This window comes from Ips typographus, linkage group LG13, assembly GCF_016097725.1.
Source record: "Ips typographus isolate SLU linkage group LG13, UJ_Ityp_2.0, whole genome shotgun sequence".
Classification (NCBI taxonomy): domain Eukaryota; kingdom Metazoa; phylum Arthropoda; class Insecta; order Coleoptera; family Curculionidae; genus Ips; species Ips typographus.
The window spans coordinates 2,594,504-2,608,004 of NC_138434.1; the positions used below are offsets into that span (position 1 = coordinate 2,594,504).

General features: G+C 33.4%; 2 protein-coding genes across 8 annotated transcripts in view; both read left to right on the plus strand.

Annotated features, from left to right (window-relative positions):
- LOC145737159 (uncharacterized) overlaps nt 1-7,162 on the plus strand; it is a 55,925-nt gene extending 48,763 nt beyond the window's left edge. Inside the window, exons 5-7 of the mRNA XM_081991748.1 lie at nt 3,126-3,259; nt 3,723-3,951; nt 6,591-7,162. Of these exons, the coding sequence (XP_081847874.1) occupies nt 3,126-3,259; nt 3,723-3,951; nt 6,591-6,673 (446 nt within the window). The 3' untranslated portion in view covers nt 6,674-7,162. The remainder of the gene's footprint in view (nt 1-3,125; nt 3,260-3,722; nt 3,952-6,590) is intronic.
- Nucleotides 1-13,501, plus strand: part of CalpA (calpain A) — a 149,385-nt gene that overhangs the window by 71,024 nt on the left and 64,860 nt on the right. The gene's annotated exons all lie outside the window — the stretch shown is intronic.

The following is a 13,501-nucleotide window of genomic DNA, read 5'->3' on the forward strand; positions in this document are numbered from 1 at the left end:
GTAATGTAATGAATATGAATTATAAAAGTCGTGTAAGGGAATTTGGACGATTTAGGGCTGCGTGTACGAAATACGACCAATAAATTATAAGCTGCCCCCATTGAACTTGGGAGACTTCTCAATAAAACATCAGCCCTTGTGAGCCCCTTTTTTTTGGTTACCAGACCCAAATACAGAGCGAAACACACTTTGCTTAATTATAACTCTTTTGAAACGTGCGAATCCAAAAAAAAATCCCATAATCTTTGAGTGTATGATACACATTTTTTGATTTTCACAATTTGTACGATTATGACACACATTTTGTGTAAAAATGTGCTCTATGGCAGATTAATTTAAATAATTTTAAATAACTCTTTATGTCAAGAGTCATTTGGGAGGATAAAATTTTCAATGGAGCATTAAAATGGTCCCGCATAAATAAATAGAATGGGTTATTTAAATTCGTATAAATTGCTGCGGTTTTCGGCTGGATTTCCGAAACAAAGGCATTAATTGTGATATTTTATACGATTTGGGTGTCGATTGGTCGGTTTTTTAGTTCCTCAAGCTCTATGGGTTTCATTGTGTTGCAAAATTACTGAAATACGATAAAACGTCAATCATACACCCTCAGATTATGAAAATTACAAACTTAACTATTATTTCAGCTTATTACAAGCTATATTACAAGCTGTAGACAATTTTAGGTTATACAGGGTGTTGCCAAATGTAAGAAAGTCACGTGATATTAATTTTTTCTTATTAAAGTTTAAAAAAGTGGCTAAAATGGAGGAAACTCACGTGACGTTAAAATTGCAGAAAAAAAATTGCACAATTGTTTAAAAATTTTCAAAATTATGAAATAGTTGGAAAGTCAAGTGATTTTATTTTATTTTTTTAATAAAATTGAATAAAGTAGTCAAAATGGCGAAAAGTCTCATATTTGACATTCTTCCAAGATATATTCAAAAATCGTCACGTGACTTTTATACTTGAAAAAATCGCGAAATAAAAGCCAGTCACGTGATCTTGAAATATCAGAAGAAAAATCGGATTTTTTGATTTCTTAACACTCACAAAACGTTGGAAAGTCAGGTGACCTTAAAATTTTTGAAAAATATAAAATTTGGTCACGTGACCACTGGAACTAATAGGCAATGTTTATCAAGTAAAGCGTTTCTCAATATAATCCATCGTTTTTCAGATATTGTACTAGAAATTCCAAATTTACAGGATAATGAGAGTTACCTAACCTAACCTAGTCACGTGACTGTGTGTATTGGCAATTTTGCCATTTGTGGGTGGACGTTGTAATGGCCACGCCCTTTTAATTGGACAGGCATTATTTACAGTGGGCGTGTTTGCTGTTTACCACGCCTCCTTACAATGTTTGACCAATTACGTGGGCGGAACTTGTTATAGCCTTGACTTGGACAAGCCGCAAGTTGTTGAATTCCACTGATTAGGCGCTGTCGCCACATTTGTGGAAAGCCTAATCCATCGACGTATCAAAGTGTTTACTATGTCAGACAAATTTTACAGAAAAGATTGGTTAACTTTGAAGCCCTCTAGCGGCCAAACCATTCAAGCTATCAACCAATGGGGGCATATTTTTGAAAAGCCTATTTCATCGGCAATCCATTGACATATATAATTCTATAGCTTGTCGGTCAAATAAAGGAGTTATTCAGGTTTAAACAAAACAGTGCACAATAATTTTACAGAAAAGATTGGTTAACTTTGAAGCCCTCTAGCGGCCAAACCATTCAATCTATCAACGAATGTGGCCATATTTTTGAAAAGCTCATTTCATTGGCTATCCATTGACGTATAAAACTACTACTATGACAGTCAAATAAGGCAGTTATTTGGGTTGAAACACAACAGTGCACAAAAATTAAATAGAATTTCAGTAAACTGGTTATTTTGGTCTATTATTGTAAATAGTTTTTGTAACAAACGATTTTTTTGGATAAATTCAGTGTTGTCAGACTTGCAACCCTGAAACTCGAAATTCATCAACCAAAATTAGTTTGTAATTTTCATAATTTGTTAGAGTATGATGGTAATTTTTTTTTGAAACTAATGGGACATTGTTATGATATTGATTCATTTCATTGGTATAGAAAACAGTATATAAGGCACTAAAATCTTTATTTCAGAGTAGGCAAACTAAAAATGTGTTGAAAACCCGTTGAACCCCAAAAAACGTTGTTTGAAAATTTAAAAAAAAAGTGACCATCATACTCCAACAAATTATGAAACTGGTAAAAATCTTGTGTGGAAACACTTTTCAGTGAATTTCCTATTCCTGAATAGGCAAAAATCTGTATAAAAAGCACGTCAACTCCAATTTGTCCCGCCATTTTTCTTAGTTTAAATCGCGACAGTGTAGAGCAGTCGTCGTGTTGGAATACCAAAACAAATAAGCCTCCAGCGGCCATATTTTCTCCTTTTTTCTTGTCGCATTCGTTACAATCAGCACTGGAAACCCTGAGGGGGGAAAGTACGCTTTTCCACCCTTAAGTTTAATACCCAGCGAAACTGAAAGCCAAAAAACCACCCGGAAAAAACATAGTTTAAGCTGCTAAAGTTGTTTGATTGGCTTTCAGCCAAAAAACAGGGTTGCCAGGTGGCTCTAGGGGTGTAAATTGCCTTTACTAAATCATTCTCAGAAATTTATTGGGCCTGCTTATTGCTTTTCTCCCGGAAAATATTTGCCAAAACGGTTGCAGTGTCGCATTTTTACTGTTGCATAGTTTTTTGCAATTTTTCAGCTTTCACGTCAGTTTAGGGCACTTTTTTTTATTCCAGTTCTGACACGTCGTTCCTGGAAGAATTCTTAACGATTCACAACAAAAACCAGCTCTCAAACTCTTTTGGTTTTTGAGATATTAATTTTTTTCTTTTTTTGCCAGATAGAGTACAGTAATATACAAAATTCGGGGGATTCCGTGCAATTAAGCTTTTTTCCAGTTTTTCCTCTTCAATTTAAAAAAAAAAAGCTTTTCCAGAGCTAATAATAACGGGACTTAATAACAATCCCCAAAACGGGTTTCCCCTTCGCAACAAGTAGAATAAATGTAATTTTTCATCCCTCTGGGGCGACTGTCTTTGTTTTAAGGGTTGGTTTTTCGTTTCAGCCCAACCTACCGAGAACCCTGTAATAACTGGAGTGGACGAGCAGTACCAAATCGGGCAAGAAATCAACTTAAACTGCACTTCTGGACGTTCTCGTCCTGCTTCGGTACTACGATGGTTCATCAACGAGCAACAGGTAATATTTTAGCTCAAAAACCTTGAAAATCCGTTTAAAAAACCTTATAAAGCAGTTTTAAACCAAAAAGGTTGTATACAAGCCGTTAAGTTGCTGTGTTTTAAAACTACCAAGTTTTTTAGTAAAGGTTGGTAGGTTTTATAGACAAATCATCTGTTTATACTAGTTTTAGCCTGAAAAACTCAAATTTAGTGTTCTTTGTGCTGTAAGTAGAAAAATAATATTTCCTAGAACATAGTCACTGTCATTTTACCTTTTTTTTTGGCAAGAATGCGTCATTTTAAATCTGTCACGCCACCTCTAGAGGGAGTCACAAAAAAGTGAAATAAAACAAAAATTCTATAAAACTTTGTAAAAACCTTTCTTACAACCATTCCAAGACAATTTTGTTATAAAACTGCTTTATAACTTTCTCTTATACAGCCTGACTGTTTTATAAAATCAAAAAATTTTGTTTTTGCAGATTCAGAAACCGGAAGCATTGATTTGGTACCCGGTTGAGTACCACGAACAAGGAATGGTTACCACCACTTTAGGGTTAAGGTTCGTACTGAGTCCACGTCACTTTTTGGGTGGTTCCATGAAGGTGAAATGCATCTCTTCCATAGCTCCCTTACTATTCAGTGAGGACAGAGAGACTGTTGTGCAAAGTTTACCGGTTATGAAGGAATGGAAAGAAGCCCTTTTACTAGGTAAGATTGTCGAAAAAGTTCCAAAAAATCAAAGCACAAAGAAGTGCTTTAAAACAAGTTCAACCAAGCCTAACTCGGTTATGTGGACAAATATCAAAAAAGTGTAAAAAAGGAAAGTTGTAGGGAATTTTTCTGTCTACAAAATTGAATTAGGGCACTTTTGCCCTAAAGGGCCTCCTTAGGGAAGTATTTTCTCAAAACGGTGTCAAAACACCAAAAAGTGCTTTAAAACCAGTTCAACTAAGCCTAACTCGGTTATTTGAACAAATATCAAAAAAGTGTAAAAAGGGAAAGTAGTAGGGATTTTTCTTCCCTACAAAATTGAATTAGGGCACTTTTGCCCTAAAGGGCCTTCTTAGGGAATTATTCCCTTAAAATTGTGTTAAAGCACAAAAAAGTGCTTTAAAACAAGTTCAATTAAGCGTAACTCGGTTATTTGGACAAATATCAAAAAAGTATATAAAAGGAAAGTTGTAGAGAATTTTTCTGTCTACAAAATTTAATTAGGGCACCTTTGCCCTTAAGGACCTCCTTGGGGACAGTCCCATAATTATATTTCTAAAACACTCGATTTTTAGGGTCTTTGATAGCCTAAAAATCAATTTTAATAACAGAAAACAACTTTCTAGACTGTTTCCAATATGAATCTTGATTTTTCTGACTAAAGACACTCTAAAATGTAACTTTGCAGCTTAAAACAGTCTAAAAATTGCTTGTTAGTCTGAAATTAGATTTTCTGGACTGCAAACTATTAAAATGTTGATTTTTCCAGCTGGAGATAGTCTGAAACTATCCTTTAAGCTTGGATACATTAAAATTGATTCGTCTTGGCTATGGTCAGTGTTAAAATCTGGATTTTTATGTAGAAAAGTCAGTTTGGCAATGTTGCAAAAATTTGATGCTTAATTAGAAAAATGGTTAGTTTGGCATTATTGCGCAAACCCAAATAGTAAATTATAATAATTTGAAGGAAACGTCAATTTGCCAACATTGGAGAATGGTAATACTACAGTAAAAAATTTTATCAGTTTGGCAACGTTTTAAAAACATAATCATTGATTGTTTACGTGTAATTTTAGAAAAAACAAAATTCTGGCAACATTTTCAAAAATGTTGTAAAAGTTTGTCTTCTGATCAATTTTTAACTTAAAAAATTCTGAACTTTAAAGTCAATTTTTACGGTTTTAAAATTGAAAAAAAAACTTTCTTTCTGAAAATAGAGTTTAACTTAAAAACCATAAACGAAGATAAAAACAAATGGAATTAAAGCTTAAAAGAACTTTTTAAAGACAGAAAATATTATAAAATTCTAAAACTCTCAACCTTTATCACTTTACGTATTACAGTGTTATTTTAAGCGCATTTCTGGTCAAATTTTCAAAAAACAAAGATCGCATCACAGAGTGAACAAAGTCAATTTCAACAAACATTGAAGAAACTCAACTGGCAACATTGTTGAATAAATGAGAGATGATTGCAGCGAAACTTTAAAAACCTGGAGGGAAACTTTAAGCCGGAATTTACTTAATTGCATTTTAACTGTCTTCCTGACTTTAAAATCAATGAAGGGCCACTAAAACCTTCAAACTAACTCGATTTTCGTATTATAATGGTTTAGTAAAGTTCAACTTTTCATGCAGAAATTATTAATACTACCGGCGATCTTAAGACTTTAAGTTGAGAATTTTAAACCATTTTATTTTTGCTAATATCGCGTAAATTGTCCTAAAAAAATTAGTAACAGTCATAATTTGGTGGAATATGATGGTCACTTTGTTTTGATTTTTTCATAATTTAATAGGTTATGATTGTCACTTTTTTTGCAGACACCTGTTTCAGTGTTTACTTTCTATTTGCCTGACACTTAAATACAAATTTGACAGCTGTCAGTTATTAGTTTAAGTTTGTGTTTGCTTATCCCAAAAAGAAAAATTTTTAAGGTAATCTTTTGAAAGTAGCCTTCACGTGTGTGTTTTTATTTAAATTCAAATCAACAGACTGTCTTTTGATGGGCGGAATTTCCAGATGTTTGAAACCGATCCAGAACTGCTGGATCGGTTCCAAACATCATGAGCTTCTTCACGATTTTCACAAAGTTTTTGGCTTCATCAGTCCTGAAAGCCATTTTGTACACTGTCCATAGTCATTTCAAGCTTCTTCACTATAAAATTGTCTTCTAAACACTTCAGTGTTAAAAACTAGAGCATTTCTTAAAATTTTAGACTGTTTTTAATGCTTTAAGACTGTTTTCAGCCTGAAAAGTCGAGTTTTAAACTTCTTCACGATTTTAACAAAGTTTTTGACTTTGATCAAGCCTGAAAGCCAGTTTGTACACTGTCCATAGTCATTTCAAGCTTCTTCACTATCAAATTGACTTCTAGACACTTCAGTGTTAAAAACTAGAGCATTTTTTAAAAATCTAAACTGTTTTTAGTGCTTTAAGACTGTTTTCAGCCTGAAAAGTCGAGTTGTGAGCTTCTTCACAATTTTCACAAAGTTTTTGACTTTGATCAAGCCTGAAAGCCAGTTTGTACACTGTCCATAGTCAATGGGCGTTTGGTGCTAAGCAAAAATGACCTTTACCTGTACTATTTATAATTTTTCGAGACTTTTTCTTTAAAAAATTTTTTTTGTTTCAGTGAACAGTTCATCAAACCGAAGTAGAGAAGAATTCACCGTATCCCTGCTGGTTTTAAGTATAGCAGCCATCTTAGCCACCTGAATGTAGATTACGGACGTTTCGGTTGTTTCACCTTCGTCAGGCTTAGTTTTTGTATATTGTGATTTGTTTTAGTTAATTGTTAACGACAATCTAGACTCAATTATTACTTAAATTGTTTTTTGTGTAAATACTATTGTACATCTTTCAATCAAGAAAAAAAATGCAATGTGATAGGACTCTTTGACTTGTTAATACTATTTAGCGCCTAAATTTACCTCTTAACATACACGAGAGTGTTTAAGCTTGGAAAAACCACCCTAAACCCCGTTTAAAGTTTGGTTTTAAGCTTTACACAACAAAACTGACAACTATGGCACTATTGATTCAATTTCTACGACACCCATCACGATTATTATGGTAATTATAGTGTAAGAAGCTTGGATGCACCCTTTGTACATATTAAAAAGCATTTTTAGGGTTACGAAACATTTTTTTTACAATTTACATCTTCGATCGTTATTTTTCCCTTAAATAAAGGTGTGATGTGTATTTGTTGTTTTATTTATCATTCCTAATGGACCTGCATGTGCGTAAATGGAAAAATTGGATTGTTTATTAGGTTATTGATGGAAAACCTGAACGGTAATAGGACTTAACATGCAACGGTTTGGAAATTAGGTCGCTTGATTTTTCTTTGTTTCCTGGCTCAAATACAACTTGGCCTACCACAGTTATTTACAAGGGTATCAATTAATTTTTTGGGTGGAAGTTGTAGAGAATTTTCAGCTGAACAAAATTGATTCAGTGCAGTTTTTCTGTCAGATTACTCCTGAAAAAGATTTTTTTAAAAAACTCGTCTCATGATTTGTCAGTGAATTTTTAAAAAAAGATGAAATTTATGACCTTCTGGATGACAAAAAAAAACCAGGAAAAATCGCGATCCGTTTCATCCTTTCCCACTTTTCGGAAAGTTGCCTGGAAAAGTCAGATCCAGAGAGTCCCGGCGTATAATTTATAATTTGGACCAGATTCCCCGAAGGAGAAAACTCTCCGGCACTGCAACTGATAAATATTATTTTTGCAAAAATAAACGAGGTCTTAATTGGGATTTATGCTCGTTTGCAAAACGCCTTAGGGATTGACAGTAAGTTTTCCACTTCTAACAAAGAGTTATTGTTGTTTGCTTAAACTAGCTAATTTTGTGGCTTGAAAAAACACAATGAAAATTAGTGCAGAAAAATTGCTTTCATAACTTACAAGTGTATGATACACATTTTTTTTTTAAAGCATAATTTGCAGTTGTATGATACACACTTTTTAATATTTAAGTAAATATGGGTTATACTTAATTAAATTTTTTTAACAATAAAAAAGAAATATATTTTTTTTTGGAACCAGCACTTGAGGGCTTTGCAGACAGTTTTTGGCATGTAACTCCCATATAAGGCCCTTTAGGACAAAAAAGCTTTGAATCAATCTTATAGAGCGTGAATTTCCCTACAACTTTCTAATTTACACTTTTGTTGTAAATATTTAAATACGTACACTGTAAATTATTAAAAAAAACTCTTTTCATAACTTGCACGTGTATGATACGCACTTTTTCATAAATATTGGTTAAACAACTCATTCCGGACGTAGACTTATCAAAAAGGAAGTTTCAAAATATTTTGAATTTTTAACGGGTAAAATGCACTTTGCAGCTTTATGGGAGAGAGTTTTTGACAGTTGTGACGTAACTGTTAAATTTACCACTATCTGAGTGTCACGTGACATCTGTCAGGTACGTCAAAACTGTCATAATTCGGTCAAAAATGCTTAAATCCCAATGAAACTTTATTAATTGCTTTGGAAATACATTTGACAACTGAAAAATGGTGATTTTCACACTAGATAGTTAAAACTGTTTTTTGTCAAAGGTTCGCATACTTCAAAACTGTCAAAATTACGTGAAAAACCTTGAAACCCACTGAATTGTTGTCAATTTCTAGTTTTCAAGTCAATTTTCATGATTTTGACGTCAAAATAGCGTCACAAACTGACCATAAATATGACGTTGCACTGAAATGCTGTTACTAGATTCTGCCTATTTTGACAGCTTGTAATTCAGTCATTTTGACAGTTACGTCAGTCTGGTTTTTACCACCTTATAGCCTGTTTAATTATCTTTTGACTATCATAAAAAAACTAAGCTGTCAACTGTCAAAATACGTCATAATTTGACAACAAATATGACGTTGCATTAAGATGCTGTTTTTAGGTTATTTCAAATTTGACAGCTCATAATTCAGTCATTTTGACAGTTACGTCACTCTAGTTTTGACCAAACTGTACCCCATTTAACTGCCTTTTATCTATCCTATAAAGGTTATAGTGTCAACTGTCAAAATAACGTCAAAATTTGACAATAAATGTGACGTTGCACCGAAATGCAGTTGTAGACTTTCTACATTTTGATAGCAAGTGTATCAGTCATTTTGACGGTTACGTCACTCCAGTTTTGACCAAATTGTAGTACTTTAAACTGCCTTTTTCCTGTCATAAAAAGTTTGTAGTGTCAACTGTCAAAATAACGTCCTAATTTGACAATAAGTGTGACGTTACACCAAAATGCAGTTGTAGACTTTGTACATTTTGACAGCTAGTGTTTCAGTTATTTTGACAGTTACGTCACTCTAGTTTTGACCAAATTGTAGCCCTTTAAACTGCCTTTTTCCTACCAAAAAAAGTTTGTAGTGTCAACTGTCAAAATAACGTCAAAATTTTACAGTATAAGTCCACCATACTCGATGGAAGCTGAAAACAGCAAAACAAGTAAATAATACGCAGTTTTAATGACAAATTGACTGAATTTATTTCCGCAATAATCTACTAAAAGTGAAAAAAGAGTAGAAAAGCTGACAGTCCAGGGTTTTCCACTCTTTTTTCTCTATAATACAAATTTCGTCAATTTTAAGTGATCACACAGTATGGATACTTTTTTTATTTTATTTTTTACAAACTATACACATACAAGTCTTATTACACCCTATTACGATACAGTACGGGTAGGAATAAGGGTGGCATGCACGTAATCAGTTAGATTATAGTGTTATTTACCGCTGGTGCAAATTTCAGCTCAATCCGATAAGTAGTTTCTGAGATTTGGAATCTAGACTAGTCTGTACATTGTTGTTATTTTCTTTAAAAATGTCAAAATTGCTGGATGTGTCAAAGTGACAGCTGTCAAATTTAGTAAAATTAATTGTCCAAGGCTTGATTGACAGCTGTCAATGATTTTAAGATTAGAATGAGATATCGTACTGTTCAGGGTCTGAATTGTTAATATTTCTTTAGAAATGTCAAAGTTTTGGGTTGCATCAAAGTGACAGCTGTCAAATTGGTACAGTTATTCTAGTAGGTTAGAGATTGATAACTGTCAAAAATGTCACCTTCTTTGATAGGGTAGTTTCTGAGATACCGTACATTAGAGTCTTCTAGTTTATATTTTTTACGTTACGTTAAAAGGAAATTTTTTAGGACAAGCACTTGAATGAAGGTATGGCTGTCAGTTTTTGGCATGTAACTCCCTTATAAGACCCTTTAGGTCAAAAAAGCTGTGAAGCAATCTTATAGAGCGTGAATTACACTACAACTTTCTAATTTACACTTTTGTTGTAAATATTTAAATAAAACCGTTTTCGTAACTTGCAAGTGTATGATATACACTTTTTCATATTTAAATAAATTGTGTGTCATACAAGTGTAAATTATGATTGTTAAATTTTTTAACGTTCTAAAACCAAATCGATTGTATTTTTAAGTTAAGCAAACTATGAACTTTGTTTTGTTGCAGTCACTTGGTTGAAGCTGTGTCACTTCCCAGATTAAAGAAGGAGATTTATGAAAATTTTTCACAATTTTTAAGACACTTTGGGCTATATCGTGTTTGCTTAAATTAGCTAATTTTGTGGTTAGAAAAAACACAATAAAAATTAGTCTAGAAATATGGATAACTCAAAAATGTATGATACACACTTTATTATCATTTTTCTTTACACTGCATAATTTGTTGTATGATACACACTTTTTTATATTTAGAGAAAAAAGCGTTTTTTAAAGAATTACAAAAACGTCACGTGACTGTACGAATTTAATTTCCAGCTAAAAGTTCGCAAAAACTAATGAATGCAAATCCATACTGACGCCTTCATCTCACGATAATATAAATCACAAAGTCCTGGATACCTCTATTTCGTGTTTTAATTAATATTTCCCTTTGTCCGTTCCGGATAAGATTACGCTGGAAAATGAATCGTTTTTTATACAAGTCCGGCCCTGATATTCCGGACAGAAATTAAAAAAGCCCCGACGACATGCGATAGAACCGAAAAAGGGTGAAAAGAACTTCATTATTATTAGCGTCCGTCAGACACTCATTCACGCCCTTTGTTCGCCCTTTATAATACGTACCGAATATACCAGGCTCCAGGTATTTCGACTTAAACAAAAATCTCTTAAAATGTATTGTGTTCCAATTTATTAATTTTCCTTTGTTGGTTACCCAAAAAAAAATTGATTAGTCCATTTAGTGGATAGCACACACAGAACTTGCAACCTGGTCACGCCCATAACATCTTCTGATTAGTCTGGTCAACCAGACTCTCGCTTCAGACTTCAGACTCTTTCGCAGACTTTTAAATTACAACCCAAATCTGCTTGGATTGGTTTAGGGGCGGAGCTTAAGGTAGGCACGCCTTTCTAAACAAATTTGGACTGGTCAAAGACACGCCTATTTTTGCTCTAAAGGCGTGTTTAAGTTTGTAAGCTCCTCCTCTTTTAAGGACGAGTCTAAAAGACACGCCTACACGACTATACTTTACAGGACTGTAATAAGTAGTTAAAAGCCTCAAAAATCGTTACTGATCTGTTTGAATACCAATTAAACTGACTGGGTGACCTGAATAGGGCCATTAAGTTTGATTTCAATTTCGGCGAATAACGAACCGAGTTTCCGTCCTTCTCTCAATCTAGTTCGGCCATCCGGCAGAATTTCAATCGTTTACAGTCGACTAGACATAATAAGAAAATTTAATAATCTGATAATTCGGTATAGGGAAGACTCGTCCTGAAAGATTAGCAGTAAAAAATAATTAAGTCCGGATCTGGTCCCATTTTTACTATCTACCGAAAACAAGTTAAATTTCGCGGAAAAGATTAATAAGAATCCTGTAATATGAAAAAGGGGGTCGATTTGGTTTTTTAATGTTAAAAAATTCAATTATCATAATTTAATTGTAATGACACACATTTTAGTTAAACATAAAAAAGTGTGTATCATACAATTACAAGTTATGAAAACAGTTTCCACTTGGGGCCCTTTGTAGAGAACTAGTATGAAAAATAGACAAAATGTGCATTTTTTTAATTACTTTATTGAAACTCCAATCAATTTCACTCAAACACCATAAGAAGGACAAAAATTGAATTGGAAATTGGATTAAACACAACTAATGACAACTTGTGCATAATTTGTGTTTATATGATACACACTTTGTAAAAACAGTACACTTTTAGTCCCATATGAAATAACAGATTAACATTAATAATTTTGTGTAGCAAAACTTAACTTAGAAACCATCAAAAGGTTGAAAAGTTCTAGTACAACGATGATAAATAGTGGCTACGTAAATAGCGTTTATTAATAATTCCAAAAGGGATTCTATTTAATAGTAACTAATTACTCGTGTTCCCCGAAAACGCCATTTTCAATGAACGATTATCGTTTTATCTCCCCCTCTTTGGAGGGGGGGGCAAAAGGGAGGGCAAATTTATAAAAGCTAATGATTTTCGCGTAGACTCCATTCAACGTATCAATTTATTTTCGTTCCGTTTTATCGACGAAAGGATTTACGACAATCAGCTGTCGCTTTCCTGATTTTAGATCATTTTTTTCCCAGTTTACTTGCTTCATAATTGATTTTGTTTGATTCAATGAGTTTTAGTGTAAAAAAAAGTTTCTTTCCGACGAAACTCTGGTATATCATTACCGATTGTTAGGTAGAGGGCGTGGTTTGTACATTAACCACGCCCCGCTGCTCTCTGATTGGCTGGTGTCATTAACCAGGCTGTGTTTTTAGGTGCACACGCCTTTTAAACTGTAAGAGTGAAAGTTGTTTTTAAGAAAGAAGGTATTTTTTAAAAAATTTCCTTCTACCGGTTCCGGAGATATTTAAACTAAATTGCAGTTATTATGAAACGCAGCATTTGACAGGCTGTCAAATTTGCCATTTTGGCCATGATATGTACGATTATATAAGTTTTTTTTCAAAATTTTCACTTTTACGGTTCCAGAGATATCGAACTAAAATGGCTGATAAAATTTGCATTAAAACATTCAAAATGACGCCAAATTGACAGTTTTAAGGTCACAGACTTCATTTTTGTAACTCAAAGTAGCTGGGACCTTGACGTTTTTGTCAGTAATTTTTTCAAAATTTTAACTCTTATCGTTCCAGAGATACTGACACAAAATGGTGACATTAGTAACACTTTCGCTTGGCTTGACAATGGAACTTTCAAAATGACAGTTTTAAGGTTACAGAGGAATGGTTTATGAGATATTTTCACTGTCAAACAGCAAATTACTGCACTAGATAGAATAGCTTAGAGGTAGGGCTTTCAACGTGACCACGCCTCTAATCAATCTGATTGGCCTGGTTCAGTAGACACGCCCTTTACAAGCTTTGTCTCAGTTAAATGCAGAGTAAACTAACTCAGTTTTATTTCTTTGAATAATAAATTAATTAAAAAAATTGCTCTGTAGGGCGGTATTTAGGACAATTCAACCAATAAGACTATTGGAATAATTAGCGGGGCGGGGCTTTTAAACGCCCCATAAACAAGGCG